This window comes from Microtus pennsylvanicus, chromosome 5 (genome assembly GCF_037038515.1).
Source record: "Microtus pennsylvanicus isolate mMicPen1 chromosome 5, mMicPen1.hap1, whole genome shotgun sequence".
Taxonomy (NCBI): domain Eukaryota; kingdom Metazoa; phylum Chordata; class Mammalia; order Rodentia; family Cricetidae; genus Microtus; species Microtus pennsylvanicus.
The window spans coordinates 77,026,749-77,048,840 of record NC_134583.1 but is presented as its reverse complement, the minus strand read 5'-3'; the positions used below and the strand labels follow the sequence as shown (position 1 = coordinate 77,048,840).

The 22,092-nt window shown below is 50.3% G+C and overlaps 1 protein-coding gene across 3 annotated transcripts in view; it reads right to left on the bottom strand.

Annotated features, from left to right (window-relative positions):
• Positions 1 to 22,092, bottom strand: part of Ptpre (protein tyrosine phosphatase receptor type E) — a 146,670-nt gene that overhangs the window by 28,549 nt on the left and 96,029 nt on the right. For 2 of the 3 annotated variants that reach the window (XM_075972586.1, XM_075972583.1), the window contains 4 exons: positions 15,816 to 15,928; positions 7,885 to 7,978; positions 7,574 to 7,647; positions 5,559 to 5,695 (listed from right to left, as the gene is read on the bottom strand). In XM_075972586.1, coding sequence (XP_075828701.1) covers positions 5,559 to 5,695; positions 7,574 to 7,647; positions 7,885 to 7,978; positions 15,816 to 15,921 — 411 coding nt within the window. In that variant the 5' untranslated portion in view covers positions 15,922 to 15,928. Of the gene's footprint in view, positions 1 to 5,558; positions 5,696 to 7,573; positions 7,648 to 7,718; positions 7,826 to 7,884; positions 7,979 to 15,815; positions 15,929 to 22,092 lie in introns of those variants that run through there. The other variant, XM_075972585.1, reaches the window with a different exon arrangement.

The window sequence follows — 22,092 nt, the reverse complement described above, 5'->3', positions numbered from 1 at the left end:
GTGCAGGAGTCAGAGAAGCAAAGACTATCAAGAAGAGGGTGCTGAGACCCTGGCCTAAGCTGCAGTTGAGGAGGAGAAGGATCCTGGAAAGGCACTGAAGACACAGCTCGCACCATGCTTAGGACTCAGACATCTCTGTGGATCGGATCAGGTCAGGTCAGGTCAGCAGGGTTGGGCCTAGAAGCTCCGTAGAAATGCTGATTCTCCCAGCCCCCACCCTCCAGTCCCCAGATTCAGCAGCTAGGAGTTTGGGGCTCTTTGAGGCTCCAAATGCATCACCTTAGTGACCTCGGCAGCCCAGCTGAGGCGTGTCAGTGTGAAACGGAAGTTTCGCTTTGCTGGGATGCTGTCGCTGAGAAGCCACCACATCTGGGATGGAAGTGGCCATGTGGGTTTCTAGTTCCTTCTACCACCGAAGCCACCCTGCCTCTGATTTATTTATTTATTTATTTATTAAAGATTTCTGTCTCTTCCCCGCCACCGCCTCCCATTTCCCTCCCCCTCCCCCAGTCAAGTCCCCCTCCCTCCTCAGCCCAAAGAGCAATCAGGGTTCCCTGCCCTGTGGGAATGAAGAAAGTATGGAATATATACATATTAGAGTACTACTCAGCAGTAAAAAACAAGGGCTTCTTGAATTTTGCATGCAAATGGATGGAAATAGAAAACACTATCCTGAGTGAGGTAAGCCAGACCCAAAAAGAGGAGCATGGGATGTACTCACTCATATTTGGTTTCTAGCCATAAACAAAGGACATTGAGCCTATAATTAGTGATCCTAGAGAAGCTAAATAAGGAGAACACAAAGAAAAACATATAGGCATCCTCCTGAATATTAACCTTCATCAGGTGATGAAAGGAGACAGAGACAGAGACCCACATTGGAGCACCGGACATAATTCTCAAGGTCCAAATCAGGAGCAGAAGGAGAGAGAGCACAAGCAAGGAACTCAGGACCTGCCTCTGATTTTTGGTTGCCTCTACTTGTTCGCCTCTTGCTTGCTTCTGGGCCCCTCCTCAGACTCAGAAGAGGCAGGGGGAAGAGTACTGTGTACTTCAAGTCACACCTGTCAACATTAAATCTGACTCCGGTTGGATCCAGGACCAACTAGGTCCTAGGACTGGGCTCCAAGGAAAAACTGTTCCTACTTACTGAGTGTTTGTAATGAATCAGGCACAGAGAAAATGCATGGCTCTGCCTCCCCTCACAGCTAGCCTAAGAGTCAATGACATGGGACCAGACCCAAGAAAGAGTGGCTGGAGACATTTGGCTGAAGAGGCGGTCAGACCTGGAGGGACTCCTTTACCAAGCACGGGAAACATGAGCTTTCCTGTTTTCGTTGTCCCGCTCCAAGTCCCTGGGAGCTGGGGTCTGGCTTTATAGAGTAGCCTCAGATGATAGCTCTAGCAGGCAGGAGTGTCTTCAGTGGCCAGCTCAGCTCTCCACAGGGGCTTACCTCAGAATGCTGCAGGGCACCCCCTTCTCTGCTCTGGGGCCGCCACAGTTCATAGCCACAGGCAGAGGCTTTGCCTGACTCAGCGTGGAGGGACCAGTCAGAGGTCATCCTAGCCATCCCAATGAGGAGTTCTCAGCTTGGTCCCCAGGTATGAACACTCAGGTGCCTGAGCTCTGATTCACCACCAGGGCTGGGCTGGCACTACCTCCTTGGCTCTCACTGGATGCTGCATTTGCCATGACAACCCAGGGCCTTCTCAAAAGATTTCAGCCCTGGACACAAAACCCAGTTACAGTGGCACATGAAACCCTGCAGCTGGCAAAACCCCACAGCACGAGCAGATCCTCGGAGCTCAGCGATAACACCGCCAGTAGCGATTATTAATTGTAACAAATGGAGCGTTCCCCCGCCGGCGGCCCACGACAGAGGGACCTGCTCTGAGGGAGATACGGGGTACACATCTCCAGGGTGTATGTAATTTTTCTGTGTACTTGAAACTGCTCTAAAAATAAAGCCTATTCAAAACGACAAACTGGATAAAGCGAAGGGAGGCAAAGTAACTGCAATGCAGTGGCCGACGAAGCCTGAGTGGAAAGAGGAATCAGGCTCTGGCCACCCTTTCCACAGCTGCGTGGCCTTGAGGGCTGGGACAAAGAGATGAGGTGGTCCACCGTGTCCCCCCACCCCCAGGCTCCCAGAGGACAGGACTAGGGGAGGTGGGCAGAAACAGGCAAAGTTCTCTGTGTCCTCCAGATCCAAGAAAGCTGAACAGCTCCCTGCGCAGATTGGGCCCAGTATGTTTTTCCTGCGGTCAGGCTACCCAGGACCACGGTTCTCGGCTGCCTGGTACGCCAGGGAGGAGGGCCTGGAGATGTTCAGCCTACAGTGACCCTCTGCGCATTCTGTGGGAGGTCTGCTTTGCTCCATCAGCATCAGGGGACTGCTCTGGTTTGTGGTTGTGTTGTAAAAACAAAACAAAATAAAACAGAAAACACCCCCCTTTGTATGTATTTCATAGGGTAGGTCCCAGGCCCATAGTTTGACACAGCTTGCTGGGACACAGTGGGAAGACGCTCCCGAGAGAAGGGTTTTCCCTGCACAGAGGCCTCCTTTTCTAGGATTGAATTCAGGAACTGGGAAGAGGATAGAGATCTGCCCTCTCCAGGAGGAACTAGCAAATTGCATCTCATCCATGTGTTACCTATTACTTATTTTTTTTTATTTTTATTTTATTTTTTTTAAATATTTATTTATTATGTATACAATATTCTGTGTGTATGCCTGAAGGCCAGAAGAGGGCGCCAGACCTCTTTACAGATGATTGTGAGCCACCATGTGGTTGCTGGGAATTGAACTCAGGACCTTTGGAAGAGCAGGCAATGCTCTTAACCACTGAGCCATCTCTCCAGCCCTACTTATTTTTTTTTTAATGTGTTACCAAAGTCCCATAGGGCAGGGAAAACCCTATTTCACAGAGAAGTAAACTGAGGTAGAGGTTTAGAAAACATCCCAAGTCTTCCAGGCCTAGACAAGCATTCAGGCAAGCTGTACTGATTGACGATCCCAAGGTCAAACAAACCCCTTCTTATCCCCAAGTTCATGTTCCCCTGACCCTGGGCTCGGCAGTACGGCAATGTCCAGACACATGTTGAGACTCACTCAGATCCCCCACCCCCACCCCAGGACCTTTGGAAGGGGCCATCAGACCAGAGAAGGGGAGGAGGGTAGGGAAACACAACTTTAATGTGTTCTCTAAGAACCAGAGCGGCTGATCTGGGCAGAAGAGAGATATAACAGAGGTATGGCCTTGGACAGGGTCAGTTCTCTACTGGAGAGAGGGGCAGGCTGCATATACTTTACCCCACCACTGTATCTCTAGCTGCCCATAGCCAGGCAGGGGGACTCTGCACAGCCGAGGACTACACAGAGGCAGGCTGGGAGGGACAGGAGGGGGAAGAATAGGGTATAAAATTTACAAGGCTCCCAAAGAAGCCAAGAATCAGCAGAAACGAGCCCTCGAGGCAACATCTTTTCTATCATGTTTTCTTCTTACAGTTTTGAGATTACAATTACTCATTTGCACGTGCATGCCTGTGTGCACACGTGCCTGCCATGGCATGAATGTGAAGGTCAGAAGACCATTGTCACAAATCGGTCCTCTCCTGCCACCATGTGGGTTTCTGGGATTGGACTCAGGTTGTCAGGCTTGGTGGCAAGTGCCTTTGCCCGCTGAGCCATCTTATCAGCCCAGAAACATCTCCTCTAAAAAGCTAACTTAATGTTCAAAATTCATAAGGGTGAAAACATCCAATTTTTAAATAGTGGTGGGATCCATAACCTCATGACACAGCCCGTTGTGGGGTCCCTGGCAATGGGGATGTTCACTGACGTCATTCTCTCTTGAGTGTGCTCAGGCTGGTTCAGCCATCTCTCTCCTTGTTTTGCTATTTTAAAGAAGTTATCAAGTCATAGCAAGTCTTAGCGACTGTGCTTTTCGTGTCCTCTTGAGTTCTGTACCTAAGCCAAGTCTCTCAGCTACCTCACCCTGCTCCTGGCCACTCCCAGACCCTCCACTAACAGCAAGGTCACTGGTACCCCACACAGGACAGCAGAAGTGGAAGGGGAAGTGGGAGCCGCAGGGCGGGACAAGCTTCTACCAGCAATGTGCGGGACAGCTATTTTGGAAAACGAGAATTAACTTTTGCCGTTCAGTTGTAAATTTTCAAAACACCAGTGCTTGAGTGCTATCTTTCAGTATGACCTAATTTTCAAAAAGAAGAAGAGGAGGAGGAGGAAAACACACTTGGCAGCAATAAGAAGGGAAGCAAGACAAAGGGGAGGGTGCGATGCTGAAAAGTAAGTGAAGGGTGGTTCCGCCCCCCAGCGCCTTCCCCTGTCCCCCCCAGGCATCTCTGTGTGAAAAGTCAGGTCATCATCACTGTCCACACCACCTCTGGAAACAACCACACTGCACTGCCTGAACACCTCCTCCTCTAGGCTCACGTGTGTGCTGCCCCAGAGTCTCCGTCCCCAGCCTGGTGGCTGGCGGTGGGAGTAACCCGGAGCAGAACAACCGATGTGACACCGTTGGGACAGAGACAGGCCCAGGAGGCCATCCCTGGACACCCACGCTTGCTCAGGACCAACATTCCGTTCCCAGCCCTGCACGCAGGGTGAAGACTCGAGCAAAAACACATCAAAACAGCAACAGAATGGAGCCTTGTATCTACGACAATGCGTCGTGCCTACCTATCTCATAGACATTATAAAAAGATGAACAACTTGGGCCTGGGTGATGGCTGAGAGATTGAGAGCACTTTCTCTTGTAGAAGACCCGGGTTCCGTTCTCAGAGCTGACTTGGTGGCTCACGACCACCTGGAACTCTAGGTCTGGGGAACCTGATGGCCTTTTCTGGCACTGTATGCATGGGGCACAAATAGACATAAAATAAAAACTTTAAAAAAGGGAAATGGGCCGCTTTAGGGAGGAAATGGGCAACTTTCAGGGTGGGGTGACCCATCTGCACTGTGTCTTGGGAGTTTGAGAATGACTATGAGACCGTATGTGGGCAAGGGCATGCATGTCTCAGGGAGCCACTTCTCCTCCAAGGCTGTGGGAGGGATTCCTCACAAGCGACAGAGACGCGCGCACACACACTGAACATGAGTTAGCGTCCCCTGCAGACAGTCTCCACAACTACTGAACTGTGCCGTGACAATGGCTCAAAGGGACAACTGCTGATCTGGTCAGAAGCTCAACCTCCTGGGGACCGTGACAAGAGGCTTGGTGGGAGGCTGTCTGCAGCCTTCAGCATGAAACTGCCACCTGCGCTAGGCAGCAAATGGCAGAACCGTTCTCACAACCGGTGATACACACGGTACCCAATAGCTGAGCTGGCTGCAACCCTTAGGAGCATCAGATGCAAACATCTCACTTCACAAGGAGCAGTGAGCACCAATGAAGGGAATAGCACTAGGGACCAGGCTCTCCAGACCCCACTTGTGAGCAGCATTGCAATCGGCACCAGGTCCCCGGAGTCCCGAGAATGACTGGTTCTGACCGTCCTGCCATTCCTCGTCGTGGCCCAGACCTGGAGCACTCACATTGAACTCCTCACGGAAGCGTTTGCAGTCATCTGCTGATCGCACACGGATCTCCTCCTCCAGGTGCTCCACCGGGATGGGGAAGTACTTCTTGGGACCCGACGGAGACCTGCTCAGCAGCATCACTCTCTGCTGCTCTGTAGGGTCAGGAGAAACAGAGAAGCCACTTAGATCCATTGCCCATGGGTGACTCAGTCCTTGGACAGTCTGACAGCATTCCTCATGGATCTGTAAAGTGGGAGGTGAGCAGCACTCTCAGATCACGCACCCTGGGGCTAACTCAGCCCTGAGCCACTAAATCAAACATCTGCTTCCCAACACACCCTCTATTCAGCAAGTGATGGCAACATTCCTGTCCATCACAGACACTGCATTCTTGGTCTTGCTCACTAGCTCACCTGCCCCTCATCCTTCCTGCTAGCCTATGCACCTACACAAGGGTTACTGCAGCTTCACGTGGCAGGGTCCAGGTTTGGAGTCAGAGAAGCAGAATCACAGGGCTCTTGATATAAACTCAGAATGGACAGGAATCTGCCAGGATCTCCGTCTTGCAGCCCCCTCTTCTTGGCAACACACAGGACTGCTTCCCCAAACCCCATACCTTGCAATGCAGAGAAACTAACCATCCTTGAGGCAGGGAGAGGTGGTTATTGCAAAGGAGACTGTGGGCTGTGGACCGAGGGGCTTGAACAAGTCACTCACACAAGCTCAGAATGAGGTGTGAGCAGTGTCAGGGATTGGTGTTTCTCTTCACAGGTTTCTCTTCACAGCTGACATTGATAAGGTCAGTAGAATAAGTCATCTCTCACCCTTGCAAAAGGCCCTGTCCCATCTGCAGAGTTCACCGAGTCTATGCCACAGACGTGGCTTCAAGGCAGCTTTTGGTTTCAGCCAGGTGAACTGGTAGAAGCCTGTGGGCTTCTGTCCCCCTCCCAGCCCCACTCTTCCTGTTCACTGGCTTCTGGGATGTGCAGAAAACTGAGAAGAGCAGGCTGGAGGACAGAGGTGCCCTGGCACCATGTGATGGTCTACTGAGGCATGCAGGTCCCCCAAGCCCTAGGGGCAAGGCGACAGCTCAGTGGGGTTCTCTGTTGCTCACACTCTCCCAAGCTCTGGGGGTTGCATTAGCCCCTTCACTATCTTGAGTTCAAAAGTTTCACTTGAGTTCTGATGACAGGCACATAACCTCAAGCCAGGCACAGCTATGTAGGAAGTTATGGCAAAGCTGAGGCCACCAGTAGAAAGCAGTGTTTTGAGCTTTTAGTTGTCACACTGGGGGTTGTACCAGGGACTTCGCATATGCCGGGCAAGTGCTGCGCCACTGATAATGCATCCCCGGATTCCTTGGCTGTTTGAAGTGAGACCTTGTTATGTAGCTCAGGCTGGCCTTGAACCTGTGATGCTCCTGCCTGAGCAGGTACCTCCAAACGCTGAGATTACAAGTCGGTGCCACCCCACTCAGCTAGAACCTCTGTGTTTAAAACCTTTTCTTTGTCTGCCATTGGGACACAGAAAGAAAAACAAGCTTTTGTAGGCAGCATTTACAAGTTAGGACACAACCGGAATCTAAGCCAGGCATGTCTCCTAACGGACACTCCTTCAGAAGAGAGAGTAGCTTTGGACCGAGCAGTGTCCTTTCCAGCTTGATTCTGAGGCACCACAGTGTCAACTGAACACTTCTCGTTACAAGTAGGAGCCTTACCATAGGTTGACTTCAAAGGCCTCGATGTGAAATGTTAGGTGGCAAAGCCCTGCTAACCTGACAGGATATGAATGGTCTCTTTAAGAAAAAAAAAAAACCCACAAACTGAAATGTCTCAGACATCCGCTCTTCTGTGCAGGCAAAATGACCTCTGACACCAAGTTCCAAAATATAGAGAAATTCTACGTTACTAGGAAGCGGTAGCACGAACTGAGGCGGAGCTGGAGAGAAGGGAAGGGCGTAAGTGACAGCTGGACAGGGCTGTGAACGCCTGTCCCTTTCCACGACAGCGCGGAGACCCCGTGTACAATACCTTGCTCTTCTAGGATCCCGTTAGGCATCTTCTTGTCGTTGCTGCTGACCACGGCTTTCCTCTGCTTCCTGAACCTTAGAGGCAGAAGATGTGTTAGATCTTGGCCCAGCAGGAATCCCCAAGCCCCGAGTGTGGCCATACCCACCAGGTGAGCCGGGAAAAGCTCTTTCGGCTGCTCATGGCTGAGCCTTGTGCAGCTCAGGCCGGCCAGCTGGTGTCTGAGCTGTTTGGGCCCACACCCCCAGCCTCCAGCACACTCATTTCCTCATAGGAGCTGGTTAGGGCACGTCAGCGCCTGGGGACACTCCTACCTGAAGAAGTAGGCTGCGAGGAGGAGCAAGAGGAGGAGCAGAGGCAGCAGCAGCCAGGTGAGCAGTGGCTGGGAGGTACCAGGGTCTGGAGGGCCTGTAGGTGGGCAGATGGTAGAGGGCAGAGCCCCCATCAGGATCCCGGGTAGGGATGAGGGAGGATTCCCGTAGCACACCACATGGTACAGTTTGCAAGTGATCTCCCATCAGTTCTTGCGACAGAGGAATAAGATGGCGTGTCTTGTCTGAGGCCCCTGTACCCAAATGTACGCTGCTAATCAGCTATTTCTCTGAGCACCTCTGACCTAGCCCCTCTCCACAATGAGGAGGTAGAGGAAGCTGGAGACCCCTCAGGGAACAGCTGTTGTGTCTCAGCCCAGTTGGGGCAGAAACACCAGGCATAAAGGAACAGGCTGGCCCCAAGGCTGGGTACAGTTCTTGAGGAACAAATACATTGTGGGCTGGCTTTTCAGGGCTGTGAACTCTCTGTCACAATGTCAGGAGTGCAGAGACCTCTGGCCTTCGCGAAGCACCCTTGCTTGCCCATCCTGTGCACCCACCACTCTCTGAGTGTCCCTGGCCCTTGGTTCTGGTGACCCTCTCAGCCTGTTAGGGTGTTCTCTAATCTCCACAACGTTCCCACCCAAAGGGTTCCATCAAAAGCCTGCTACTCCAGCTAACCAGCTTGGCTCCTCTCTTGAACTGGCCCAGAGGGCTATGTCCTGGAGTTGAGGACCAAAAGCTGTCAGGAGTGAGCACGCCCCACATGGGAGGGCCCTGGAGATCAGTACCTAGATTTCCATCCTCTTGAGTTCCAGAGTGCCAAATACTGTTCCCAAGCTGAGTGTGTGTTGGGGGGGGGTTCACGTCCTTCCTCCCATGGGCCAGCCTAAGTCCCTTGAAGCTCGGGGATCCACAAAGGAGTCTCAAATCTGGTCATTGTCTTCCCATCTCTGTGCATGTAATCCAGAGGCTGTGACCCATAGCAACCTGTGGCTCTGTCCCAGAGGTTTGTATTAGGCTTAACAGGTAGGAATATCTGTCCCTTCCTTCCAGCCTAAACCTGCCCATTGGAGCAGCTTGATCCAAGACTTCCTGTTTGTGACTCAGGAATGCTATACCCTGGGCTAGGTAGGACTTGGAGCAAATTCTAGCATGGGCTGTTGAGAGCTGCCTGGAACTGAAGGGCAGGGCTGAGCTAGTGCCGGGGAGTTGCATTGCTCAGGGTACCCTGATTCAACTCTATCCATTTTTGGCCAAAGGCCATTAGAAGGCGTGGGAAGCCTCCTTCTTCTTTTCCAGGAATGCTCACTATCTTTTCTCAGTGTGTCACCACAGTGAAACTACCCACTTCTGCATTGCCCAGAGGTCAGCCTCTGGCTCAGCATCTGCTCTGCACGAGCAGTCGCTAAGCTGGTCAGCCACAAGGTCTACTCTGTTGCAGTCAGAGAGGCCTCTGGGCCCCACCAGTTCTCCCCTGGGCCTTGTCCATGTTCTTGGAGGACAGGCTGTGGTAACAGACGTGGGGATTCCACAAGGCATGAATCGGATGTCCCATGCTGTAGATGGGTTGTCACACAGGCAGAACAAGCGACTCAGGGGGACCGCTTGCCCTCAAATTGATTTCTGTGACTTCTAATGAGGTTTGTCCAGGAAGGCAGAAGTCAGGACCAGAACTCCCTAGGTTTTCCAAGGGCAGTAGGAATATCCAAAGCAGACTGGCTGGTGGGGAACATGGGAATCCATGTGGGGCTTGTTCTGGCTCTGGGGAATCAGAAACTTTGGGAACATAGGTCCAGACTACTTACTTCAGACATTGCAAACTTTATGTAAAAGCTTTTGAAGTTGTCGATTTGGGTAATTAGATTTAAATTGAACTTTGATAAACAGTGTGGGCCAGAAAAGAAACCCTTGTACAACTAGGGGCAGTGTTCCCTCGGCCCTAGTGGCGTTCGACCCAGGGAGGCATGAGGTCTCCCAGGGGACATCCTATAGTCACATGCTGCTTCCAGGTCACACCGACTCTGGGTCTTTCTAGAGAGCTCAGCCTTATTCCCTAAAATGATGTTAGGTTTCCCAACTGTATGTGAGCGAGTACATGTGTGTTCACGTAGATTTTAGGCAGAGGCACCCCTGCATGTATGTGTTCACACACTTGTTTACACAGAATCCGGTCCTGATACTGGAAAGACAATGGTTTGCAGGTGAGGTGTGGCCTGGATCTTTTTCCTCTGTGGGGGACACAGATTCCCCCAGTGACTAATCTGCTGTTGAGAGGGACCATGCAGAGGGCCATGGGCCAACTGGGCCGGGGGCGTGTGTGTCAGTTCTTTCCAAACCATGTGGAACACTGCACCAATTTGCAACAGATAGTACTCTTTCAATGAAGGGGAGTTCTGTATCTCTAAGGGGTCCCCAGAGGGGAGGAGGGAAGGAAAAACAGGGAGCACGGTGAGGAGCTGTGTTCCGGGAAGAGACAATACAGCTCCTGAAAGATTGGACTGCAGAAATTTCTGGGTTCTAGTCCATAAAGCTTCGTGGGCCAGAGGCCCATGAATGTTTATGTGATAAACATCCAAGTAAATGCAGACAAAGTGACCATACATAGGCCAACTGCTTTGTTTCCTTGACATGACGTTGGGAGTGTGTCTTCCTGTACATTTTCTCCTATGAGGCTGTGTTCGTAGACATGCAGGTTTGGTCAATAAATAGATTCACTCCTCCATCCAGTCATCCAAGACCGCATGGGTGGCAGGAAGTACTATTATTTTATGAATTGTTCAGGAAGGAAAAAACCCCAAACTTTAGATTATTCAGAATCGTCCCCTTGACACATCCCAACACTGATGCTATGTATGATGTGACCAGATGACACACTCTCTGAGCAGGACCCCAGTTCACCTTTCCCACTGAGCCCAGAGAGCTGCCGTGCTGGGTGAGCATCTTCATTCTGTGTCCCAGCTGCTTGCAGTCCTGCGCTTTGGATGGACCCAGATCGCACGGGTATTTGAGACTATTTCCCACTTTGCTCTTCCCTGCACTTCTACTTCTATCCTTAAAAAAGGAGAATCATTTCCAATACAATAAGTGTTTATGTGGTTTTGGAGCCTGTCCTGGAATTAGCTCTTGTAGACCAGGCTGACCTCGAACCCACAGAGATTCACCTGCCTCTGCCTCCCAAGTGCTGGGATTAAAGGCGTGCGCCACCACCGCCAGGACAGGCTCCAAAACCACAGAGAAACCCTGTCTTGAAAAACAAAAAAAATAAAAAATAAGTGTTTATGTGTATGCATGTGTGTCTGTCTTGGTGTGTTTGTTCCATATGTGTGCAAGTGTCTGTGTAGTCCAGAAGAGGGTGTCTGATCTCTTGGAACTGAGGTTTCAATCAGTTGTGAAGGGCCGTGTTGTGGCAGGAACCCAACCCGAGTCCTCTGGAAGAGCAACAAGTGCTCTCAACCACTGAGCCTTCTCTCCAGCACCTAACTTGTGCACTTTGTCTCCCCAGGATTTCTGCGTGACATCTCCTACAAGTGAACCCTTGTGTCCACTGCAGACATTATCAAACAACCGTGGAAAATTTCAGATGATCTCCCAAGGCTTCTGACGCCCATGCTCACTTGGGGTTTGTGAGGGAGCCACTTTCTCCTGGACAGGCAAAAACACAGTAATATTTTGACTCAGTTTTCTCTTATTTCTAGAGAGTTCGGCTCCTTTGCAAGATAATTAAAATGGAATTAATTAGATACTTTATTTTTTCCCCTGGTTGTATTTGACATCTCCTAATAGCTTCAGCTGTCAACTTGACAGAGCCCAGAATTATCTGAAGGACTGCCTTATTCAGATAGGCCTATGGTCACATCAGGGGGACATTTTATCAATTACGGGTTGATGTAGGAGACCTCAGACTGCTTGTAGGTAGCACCATCCCTAAGTTGGGGGTCTTGAGCTTGAGCCTGTAGTGAGTGGAGCCAGTGAGGGAGCCTGTAAGTAGCGGTCCTTCTTGGTTTCTGCTTTAGTTCCTGTTTGAGCTCCTGCCCTGACTTCCCTTTGTGAAGGACCTTGATAGGGATGTATAAGCCACATTAACCCTTGCCTCCCTGGGTGCTTTTGGTTACGGTTTTTATCACGGCAATAGTAAAGCAAATCAGTGCCTCATCTCTTTTCCTACTGTGTTTTTTTACCTGTTAATTTTCAAGGGTTCTTCCTGTATGTCTTATGGATGATAACATTTTCTTACAATTTTTACATATTTATAATGAATTCTTTGTCTAAGAAAATGCGTCGTGATGAATATTGAATTCATCTTGGCCAATGATGAAAAGAAGCCATTTCCTGTTGTTCGGGCACATTCTGGCAATGGGCTAACCCTCAAAAGATACTTTATACTTTTTCAGGAGCCAGATCTTTTTATTTATTTATTTATTTAGGTTTTTCGAGACAGGGTTTCTCTGTGGTTTTGGAGCATGTCCTGGAACTAGCTCTTGTAGACCAGGCTGGTCTTGAACTCACAGAGATCCGCTTGCCTCTGCCTCCCGAGTGCTGGGATTAAAGGCATGCGCCACCACCGCCCGGCTAGGAGCCAGATCTTTTAAAGGGTACTTGGGGTGACCTCCCAAGTTCCAGGACAAAGGAGCTGCCATGTAACCTGAGGCCTTCATAGCTCCTAACAGTGTGACCACAGATGCTGCTAAGCGGCCGAGGCCCGGAAGAGACATAACCAGAATTTGCTTCTGTTCTGGGTGCTGAGGTCACGTGACAGTCCTCTCTTCCTGAAAGCAACACTTCCTGCCCATGACAATGTTATGAACCAATAAATCTTGCTTTCAAATGAACCGGAAAGCCCTAGACATGGACAGGAGACTCAGTACCACCTGTGGGGTTGTCACAGACTCCGACAATTCCTACCCCTACTGTGAGGAGATGGATACTCTGTCCTCAGGACTTTAAGATGCTCACAGGGACATACGGACAGTCTCCCAGGTACCCTAAACAGCCAGCTGATTAGTGTTGGTGAGGGAAGCTAGGGGTGTGGGTTGGAAGACTTTAGTGAATGTTCGAGAAGGTCACTGTCCTTGAGGCAGGTCTGGGATGCTCAAGGCTGCAGGACACTGCTGAGAACCCGTGTGTGGAAAGCAACCTGCAGAGAGGCATGAGTTGCAGCGTCTGTTTTTTTTTTTTTTTTGTGGCTGTTTGTGGCTGTGGGTTTGGGTGTCACGACAAGGAGGAAGTGGGAAGACAGTACAGCCAGCCAGGGTGCTTTCAGCCTGGTGTTTGCTTCCATGGAGCACGACACTTCTTCCTCCCCTTAGGGCGGTCACTGTCTCTCTAGGATGTTATCTAGGGACAGGAGACCCTGTAGAGCCCTTGACGGGGCGAAGCTGGCCCACTGGGATGGCACCAGCTTCCATGGACTTTTTCTAAAGAGTGTTTCTGTAAGGATATTGACATTTTGGGTTTTCTTTAAGCCTTGCAAGGACCAAGCAGGACGTTGAATTTCATGTGTAAACTAGATTGGTGCACGGCCGCCAAGACAGTTAGAGACAGCCGTCCGAGGGGATTTCTGGGTGGGATCAACACTAGAATCCATAGGCTGAGTAAGGCAGATGGTCTGCCCCAGTGTGGCTAGGCCTCACCCTGTCAGGAATGGAGCAAGTATGTAATAAGGGCAGGTGCAGAGACAGGGGTTAGCTTTTGCCATTGCAAGTTCATTCTGACTTTAACACCAGGGCACGCTGCAGGGAATCCCTGTCAACTGCTCATCCTGATTCCACCCATCTGCCCTGAGCCTAGCTCTCCCTGGGTGCAGCACAATCCATTAAAACACACACACAATGAAAGAGTTGCGGGATTTTAGCAGCAGCATTCCCGACTTTTAGAAACCAGTCAAATGACCGAATCTGGAGCTTGCTCCCTGTAGACCACAGCAGAAGCCAACGCTGTGGGATGCTGCTGTGTCCTGAAGACGGTCCAGCCTGCTTATCTCTGTAATGCTCACTGCACTGCCAACCAAGAGCCGGGACGGCTACCACCTATGCCTCCTGAGTCCGGGCAGGGAGGCACAGAGGGGTTCAGTAAGGCCTTTCAGGTTACTCAGCTAACAAGTAGCAGAGAATGAGGTTGGAACCCAGGCGGTGAGAGCCAAGAAGACTTATTCTTGGTTTTTCTCTCCATTTCCTCATCCTCTTCCTCACTTTCGCTTTGCAAAATATTTACTAATTTAATTGAGATGAAATTGATATGTTAGAAAATGCACCTATTTTCAATGTAAGGTGAATAACTTTCCAGGGTTAGGCAGTTCTGGCTATTACAGTATTATTATTAGGATATTTTTTCTTTCTTTCTTTCTTTCTTTCTTTCTTTCTTTCTTTCTTTCTTTCTTTCTTTCTTTCTTTTTTGATTTTCGAGACAGGGTTTCTCCGTAGCTTTTGGTTCCTGTCCTGGAACTAGCTCTTGGAGACCAGGCTGGCCTCGAACTCACAGAGATCCACCTGCCTCTGCCTCCCGGGTGCTGGGATTAAAGGCATGCACCACCGACGCCCGGCTGATATTTTTTCTTTTATTAGAGTATTTCTTTGTCTCCAGTAAGATACCTCCTGTCTTCATCCTCAACAGAAGCAACTGCTCACTACTTTCCCTGCCCATGCTATTCAGGTCCTGGAGATTTCCTCTCAATGGAATCCTACTTAGTCTATAGCACATGGTCCCTGTGTCTACCTTGTGTCACTGGGAATATCCGTGAGCTTTCTCCTTGATATCACATGGACACCAGTGTGCTTTTTCCTCTTCTGTATCCTTTAAACTACAAAGTGAGGGGAGCCCTGGACTGTATCTGTCCTAACGTTCTCATGAGGACAGGATGGCACTGTTCATTCCAACCCCATCTCCTAGAAGCCATGAGACACCCAAGAATTCTCCTCATTCCTCTCTAAAATTAGTGATTCCTTTTTTTTAAAAAAGAGAAACCTCACCACATATCAATATTACAGAATATTGTAACAATGATTTCTTCATCACCATTATTAGACCTGTTGTGTGGCAATTTCCTCAATGTTGAAACATCTTCTCATGAAGGGGAGTCAGAAGTTCACAAAACATAAGAAAGCTCTAAGACCCACAAGGTTTTACAAGCCATAGATGAATTGCCAGGGGTGTGTTTGAGGTGGAGGGAGTCTTCAGTGGGGTTGCTTACAAGTTGCCTAGGAGACAGGCATGAGACAGGACCCGTGAGCTGTTACCCAGGCGGGAGTGGGCTTTCCAGTGAGGCAGCTGCCTCTGAGTCACGCCTGCTTCCCTGCGTAACCCCAAGCTATGTACTGGCTCACCAAGGGAGACATGGGCGCTGTCATTTCTTGGGTCTATGGGGGATGTCTTCTCTTGGGCAAATAGCTGTTTGATCATATCTCCTCAGAAAAAGTTACCCAACAAACCATCAAACCAATATTCACATTTGCCAACCCATAGGTCAGGGTTTGATAACCGTTGGCCTAATAGGGCTCTACGCAGCCAGACTTCTCAGAATTTATTGTTAAATCAATTAATTAATTGTGTGTGTCAATGAGTGGGCAAATACATCAGTCACAGTGCATGTGGAGAGGTCAGAGGACAACTTTCAGGGGTCAGTTTTCTCCTTTTCCACTGTATGGGTCTCAGGAATCGAACTCAGCTTCTCTGGTCTGACAGAGGCTCTTTGTCCCCAAGTCATCTTGACGGCCCCTCTCAGGCTTTCTCACGCTCTCCTTCTTCCACCAATGCTGAGGCCCTCCTCAGCAGGTGGACAGCCTCCCTGGACACACTTAGATAGCTCTGGTCAAGGGTACGCGCTCGGCTTTCTGGTTGCGACACTGAACCCCTGTTCCCCCAGTAGTCCGGGGTGCTTGGGAGGGGACCATGTGAGGCAGTAACAGGGGCAGCTGGGATGAGGGTAGGGCTCTTACCTGCAGTTGTGCTGGTCCAATTGCTCTCTGTTGGAGTGGTGTCGTTGCCAGCTCTGGCGAGTGACAAGCTAAAACTGGCCAGCAGGAGTGGACAGAAGGGCTCCATGGCACACCTGCAAAGAGATAAGGACTTACTTAGAATCGTTCCTGGGTAGCCGGCCCTGGACAAGGCTCTCACTCGAAAGGGAGGGGAAAGAATTAAGAGATGAACTCATTACAGGTTCCAAGGGAGCCAAGAATTCTGCCTCCCGACTTCACAGTCTCTTTTGTCTTCCCACACTGTGGAGGTACAGTCACGGTCACCTGCAGGTCTGGCCAGAGTTCCCACGGCTCACAACTCCCACACTGCTAAGGATGAACCGCATGGAGTGTGACCAGACCTCAGTCTTGTCCATATTGCTAAAAGAGGCATCTTAATGAGTCACCTGGCACACCAGATATCATGTCCCCCAGTACCAACTGCTCACCACTTCCCTTCCACAGTCATTCTCTGGCCAAGTTGTATCTATGGTGGGTGTCCTATCTTGGGTAAACAGATGCCAGCACCCTCCCGTGTGCCTTTTAGGTCCTTCTCACTAGGCTGGCCAAATCCATTCCTTCCAGACCTGGCACAGGAGCTCCTGGCCAATCTGTTTGAGGCTAGCTTCAGGGTCCTTCTCTTCCCTCTTCCATCCAGTGGCTCTGAGCTCTCCTGGTCCACTTCAACAGCCCCCTCCAGACCTTGCTTCTGACTGTACTAACTTCCTGCTCCGCAGAGCCATTTACAGCCTCAGGAGAAAGCTAAGTGATTACCAGGTTGGATGGATGCAGGGGACAGTCCAGTTGGCAAGACGGTCAACACAGAGAAAGCTTTTTTATACCAGGACCCCACAAGCAGTAACCTCGGATTCACACTTTGCCCCCACTTTGCCCAACCACATTCAACCCTCATTAGAAGCGACAGTGATGGTGACTACCCCGTAGTGTAGAAAACCTTACTTGAGGACTTCTGACCAATAGAGGCAGGCAATGGCTCCGCCCAGCACAGATTTGTTCCTTGTCCATGGAACCTCATCCACAGTCAGCCCAGAGGCTCTGCCCCATCCTTATTGAGATCTGCTACCCAGAACCTCCATGAGGGATGTGGATGAACCAGACCTCAAAACTGAGGCCAGTAGACACTTGGCACTCCAATAGGGAACACTAATGTTTGTAATTACCAAAGGCCTGGAAGGAACAAGGCAATACCCAGTGCTTCTCAGCAGGCAGCCCCGCCGAGATGAAACAACCCCCATCCCTATACATTGGAACTATCATCCCAGTACAATTAGTCAGTGGCCACCGGCACACATGGCCTCTCCTCTTCCTAGTTCCCAAAGGCGCATTGTAGATTTATAAAGTGAGCCACAGACATAAACAGCTCTCTGCTTGAGTACCCGCTCTGGGCTGCTATCTGCATTTGTGTCATGGACACAGTAACCCCACGAGGGTTGAGAATCAGTGGATGGTGAAAGACTGGGCAAAGTTAGGCTGCATGGTTATAAAGCCCACGTTGAAGGTCAGGACTGCTGGGGACACACACCCTCAACTGGATCCATGCTTCCCAGGCTCTCCTTTGACAGGCAGCTCCACACACATCGCCACACGCTGCCTTTTCCCTTTCCAATCTGTTCCTGAACAATGCCATGGTGCTTTACATACACTAGAGGAAACTGTGGCGTAATTGATTGGGAATTATTAACTGCCTCACTCCAACTCCAGAGGTGTAGAATTCCTGGGTGAAACATGGTGCTGCATCCCCGGCATTAATAATCTCCCTCATCGAGCACTCAGTGATCTAAGAGGAGGCGAGGCCAGCACCCTTGAGGAGGGTGAAGCTCAATCCCTCTCTCCTGTCATGGCGGTGCTCTAAGTTCTCAGAGCTGAAATTCCGGCTGGGACCAGCAGAGGGAGACACACTGTAGACGTCACAACCTGTCCAGCCATCTGGTGTCTCTTTATTGTTCCACTTGTATTCTAAGCCTAGTGACAACCTGTCGGAGGATCCCTGGCCATCCCCTCTCAAAAACTCGCGCAGGCTACTTAGTAAGCACAGACACGAATCTGTGCGGGAAAAATGTGTGAAAGAGGCATTAAATCCACGCCGAGCTCCAAGGATTTGGAGCTGACTAGCATTCACTGCGCGCCTGCCAAGTGCTGAGCGCAGGAGGCGTGGAGCTAGTGCAGTCTGCAGAGCTGGAATGAACAAAGCGGTCTATTCCCAGAAAAGCACACTTTATTTTTACTCTACTCCAAATCCACCCATCTATCAGTTTGATTATAAACCTATCTTTCTTATTCCATTGAATACTTTCCCAGGACTTCCCAAGACCAGGTTCAAGTAGCCTGCTAGGATCTAGACATGGGAAGCTAACCCCAGTCCTGTCTGTGGCCATGGAAGCTCCCGGACTTGGAAGGGGAGGGCAAGAGCAGCCTCAGCCACCCCTTAGAAGCTGTGGAGGCTGGGTCACACAACCAGGGAGTCAGTCACAGTTTCCCCGAAACGAAGCATGCAACCAGACCCTCCAGCAAATGGGAGGACACAGAGGGTTGGAGGAAGCTGTGCATGACCTGCTATCACGCCATCTTTGTCTTTGCCCACAGGAACTGCTTCCTAGGGGGAACTGAAGAGTGAGGGTGGGAAGTTTGGGGCTGAAGGACTGAGAAGGCCATGGAACAACTTGTTAGCCAGTGACTTGTTCCTTCAGGCTCATTTCTAGTGACAACCCATGTTACTAGAATCATATGGGGGCCCAACACCGGTGGGATGTTGGAACTCTATATCTCTGGAGAGTGATAGGTTTATATACAAAAGAAGTATGAAGGCCACCATCTCCCTCTCATGTTTCTGGTGTGTGTATGGGGCGGGGGCACTTTCATACCAAGGGAACATGAATGAAGGCACGGCAGGTGCCATGATATTTTTCTCAGGACCATTGTCTCATTCCCAGGGTCCTTCACGTTAGCACACAGATTACGCATGGGTCTGGGAGCAGACTAAATCTGGTCTGTGACGAATCGCCACAGCAGAAAGTCCTTAGCTTCAAGTAGGAGGGCTACAAACACTTGACTGACCATGGACAGGTGTTTCTTTCTCACCTGCAGCACAGAGGACGTACACCCATGGGTGCCGGTCAGCCAAGGCTGGGCACCTTGCACCCGTGAGCAGCAGTTCAGTGTAGGAAGTTCAGATCTGGGAGGAAGGAGCTGGTGCTGTGGAATGGTGGCTGGTAACTTATGTCGCTCTTTCGGAACACAGCAGAGTTGCTGGCCTTGGCCCTTTCTGCCTTTACTACCCCTTATCCAGCCACCAGATCATAGCTCCGAGAGCTTGGTTGTCCGTGTGTTTAATACATGTGAGGACAGTGACTTGGGAAGCCATGCGAGAGGTCAGCTCCCCTGGAACGGGAGTTACCATCTATTCTGATCCCTTTCCCTCAAGTCCATGTGAGTGCTGGGAACCGAACTTCGGTTCCCTGCAAATGCTCTTCGCCGCCAAGACAGCTCTCCAGCCCCAAGTATCTGCTTCTAATGCCTGTCTTCTATAAAATCAGGACAAGGTGACTCACACAACAAGATAATTGCTTTTTAATGTTCCAGGAAAAGACAAAAACTCAGATAAAATAATACTTTTCCATGGTAAAAGAAACAAAACCCAGACCTTTCCTAACACTTAGGTGTGAATATACTTACAGTGATGAGAGATTTAAACAATTATTTTCTTAAAAAAAACCATTCATTAAAATCTGCAGACACAGCATGTTTCAGGTGTAGCCATGTGACCCTGCCCCTTTGAAGAGGGCTTCGCTTATTAAAAAAAAAAAAGATGTTCACAGGGAGTCCTCAGCTCAGTGGGTGAAGGGCGGAACTTAATTGCTTTTGAGCAAAGGTAATTGAATGTCTAAATGCAAACACAGAAACATCTTTAAAATGAGGTTGCCAAAGGGGTCCTCACGTTGAGAAAAAAAGCAAAAGAAAAAGAAATCAGGTAGGAACGAGGGAAGAGGGAGAAAGGCTTGGGGGTGGGTGACCCTGGCTGTTGGTCACCTGACAGATATCCTCCAGGAACTGGCTATCTGAACAGGTCAGAGCTGGCCTGGTGGAGGCAGGTGTCAACCTGGGCGTGTGAAGGTGCACAGTGGGGTGACAATCAGGTGCTGACCCCTAGGAAGGAAGGCAGAAGAGACAGGGAGGGAAGGAGGTAGGAGGGGGGACAGATAAATAGAGATAGAGAAGGAGGAGGAGAGGAGAGAGGGAAGTAGGGAGGAAGAGAGATGGATGCAGATAAGTAACATTTGACTCGGCTTTTTGGAAAGAACCTGCAAGCCTTTGAGCCTGTCGGCGGGTCTGTTAGGGAACAATTTCCAGTCCCTATGTGGTGCGTGCTAATTTGCATAATTCCAATTATTCACCGAGCCCTCTTGAAGATGAGTAAGAAGTGAAGAGCCTCTTCTGTCGGAATTCAGTCTGTTTCATCAAAGCCACAAGGCCAGATCATGGAAATCACAGGCTCCCACGCAGGAGCACATTTTCACAGATTGTGAAACCATATTCGGACTCATCTCATCAACAAGCAGCAAGGGTCTGGTCAAGTCAGGCACTGGGTTAGAGACCAGGAAGCTAACAGCATCTCTCTCCATGGGGCCACATGGGGGTACATGGAGCCAGAAACCAAACTTTCCAACCTGAGAAGACAGGAAGACTCTGAAAATCTACACGTGGTGACTGCATGAAGAGAACATCAAACTAAGGGATGGGGGACACATAGAAGCGTGAATGGGGATCACATAGAACCGGCAAGTGAGGGTCACATAGAATTACAATGAACGGGGGCTGCATAAGACCAGGGAATGGAGTCACAGTGAAAACTCTTCTTTCCCATGTAAACAGAAGCAGGTAATTGGTTGGAATAACCTTTTGATCTTACTTAAGCCAAATTTTCATTAGTGAGTGGATATTAGCGATTATGGGGGGGGGGAGGACTGAAAGGCAAGGAAAGTAAGTTCAATATCCACAGATTTTAAAATGAATAAATCCCAGGCACAGCAAGGACTCTCAGTGCCCTCTGTCTCTGTCCCTTTCTCCATCACAAAAGCCCATGGCTCTAGAGGAAGGCGTCGCCAGTTCCTACAAAGGAAATCTGAACGGTGAGGCTCGCCCACTGGGAAAGGAACTCTGATTATGTTCCGTGCATGTCAGCTTGCCACGACTGTGACAGAACCCCTGAGGAAAACACCTTAGGGGGAGCCTCACCCCAAACACCACCAGATCTTGAACCTATCAGTGGATTGATCAACTGATGAGGTTGGAGCCCTGATGACGCAGTCACTGCCCACACATAGCCCATGAGCCGGACACTGATTTTCCTGAGTGCTTAGGGGATGTTTCATGCCGCCACCATGCCCACGCTCACCACTACTGTAGCTTCGGGGTAATGAGCGTGTCCAGGTGTTACTACCTGTGAAGTTACTACCACACGAGGTGTGGTCATTCAGTGATGGTGCCCTTGCTCTAATCCACTCCAATCCCCAGCCCCTTGGTCACTCCGCTATCTCTTATCTGCTTAGGCATCTCACTTGCCACCCATCCCCCATCCCCGCCCCCTCATCAGCCACCACGGATACCCTGCTCTCCCTATCAGCCCTCCACACGGCAGATCGCCCTGACTCGATCATTGACGACAGCTCTCCATCCACCTGTCCATCTGTCCATCTGTCTCCTGCTGTCTGGCCTCCCTTGTCGACTCTTCTCTGCATTTGAATGTACATTTCTGTGAGAGCCCCTCATGGTCTGGTGGCTGGAGGGGAAAGAGAGGCTGAGTCCCAACAGCACCGCGTAAAATGGCAGGGGTGCTGTCAGGAGATGAGGGAGCAGGTGTCTGTAGCTGGGGACCCACTGCATTTGGAGGGACAAGATGAATCTGCACTCTTCCTTCAGGCCACTGGAGTAAGGACACGGCTGACAACATCTTCTCTGAACTTGCATTATGTCAGAGCCCCAAGAACACTCAGCAGGACTATGGGTTTCTACTTTGGGGGCAAGAAGGCATGGAAGGCAGTTCCCCTATTTTCGCTAAGCCTGTGGGTAGCCCCAGCCCTACTGCATTTCCCCTGTCCTGTGCGTGAAGTGCCCCTCACAGACCAGCTGCACCTGGGGTTTTGGGAAGAGACAGCTGTGCACTGTAGGCGGTGTTTTGGGAGCCCTCTGGGGCGAGAGACAGACACTTTCCGAGGTAGAGTCAGCGAGAGACCACTTCCTC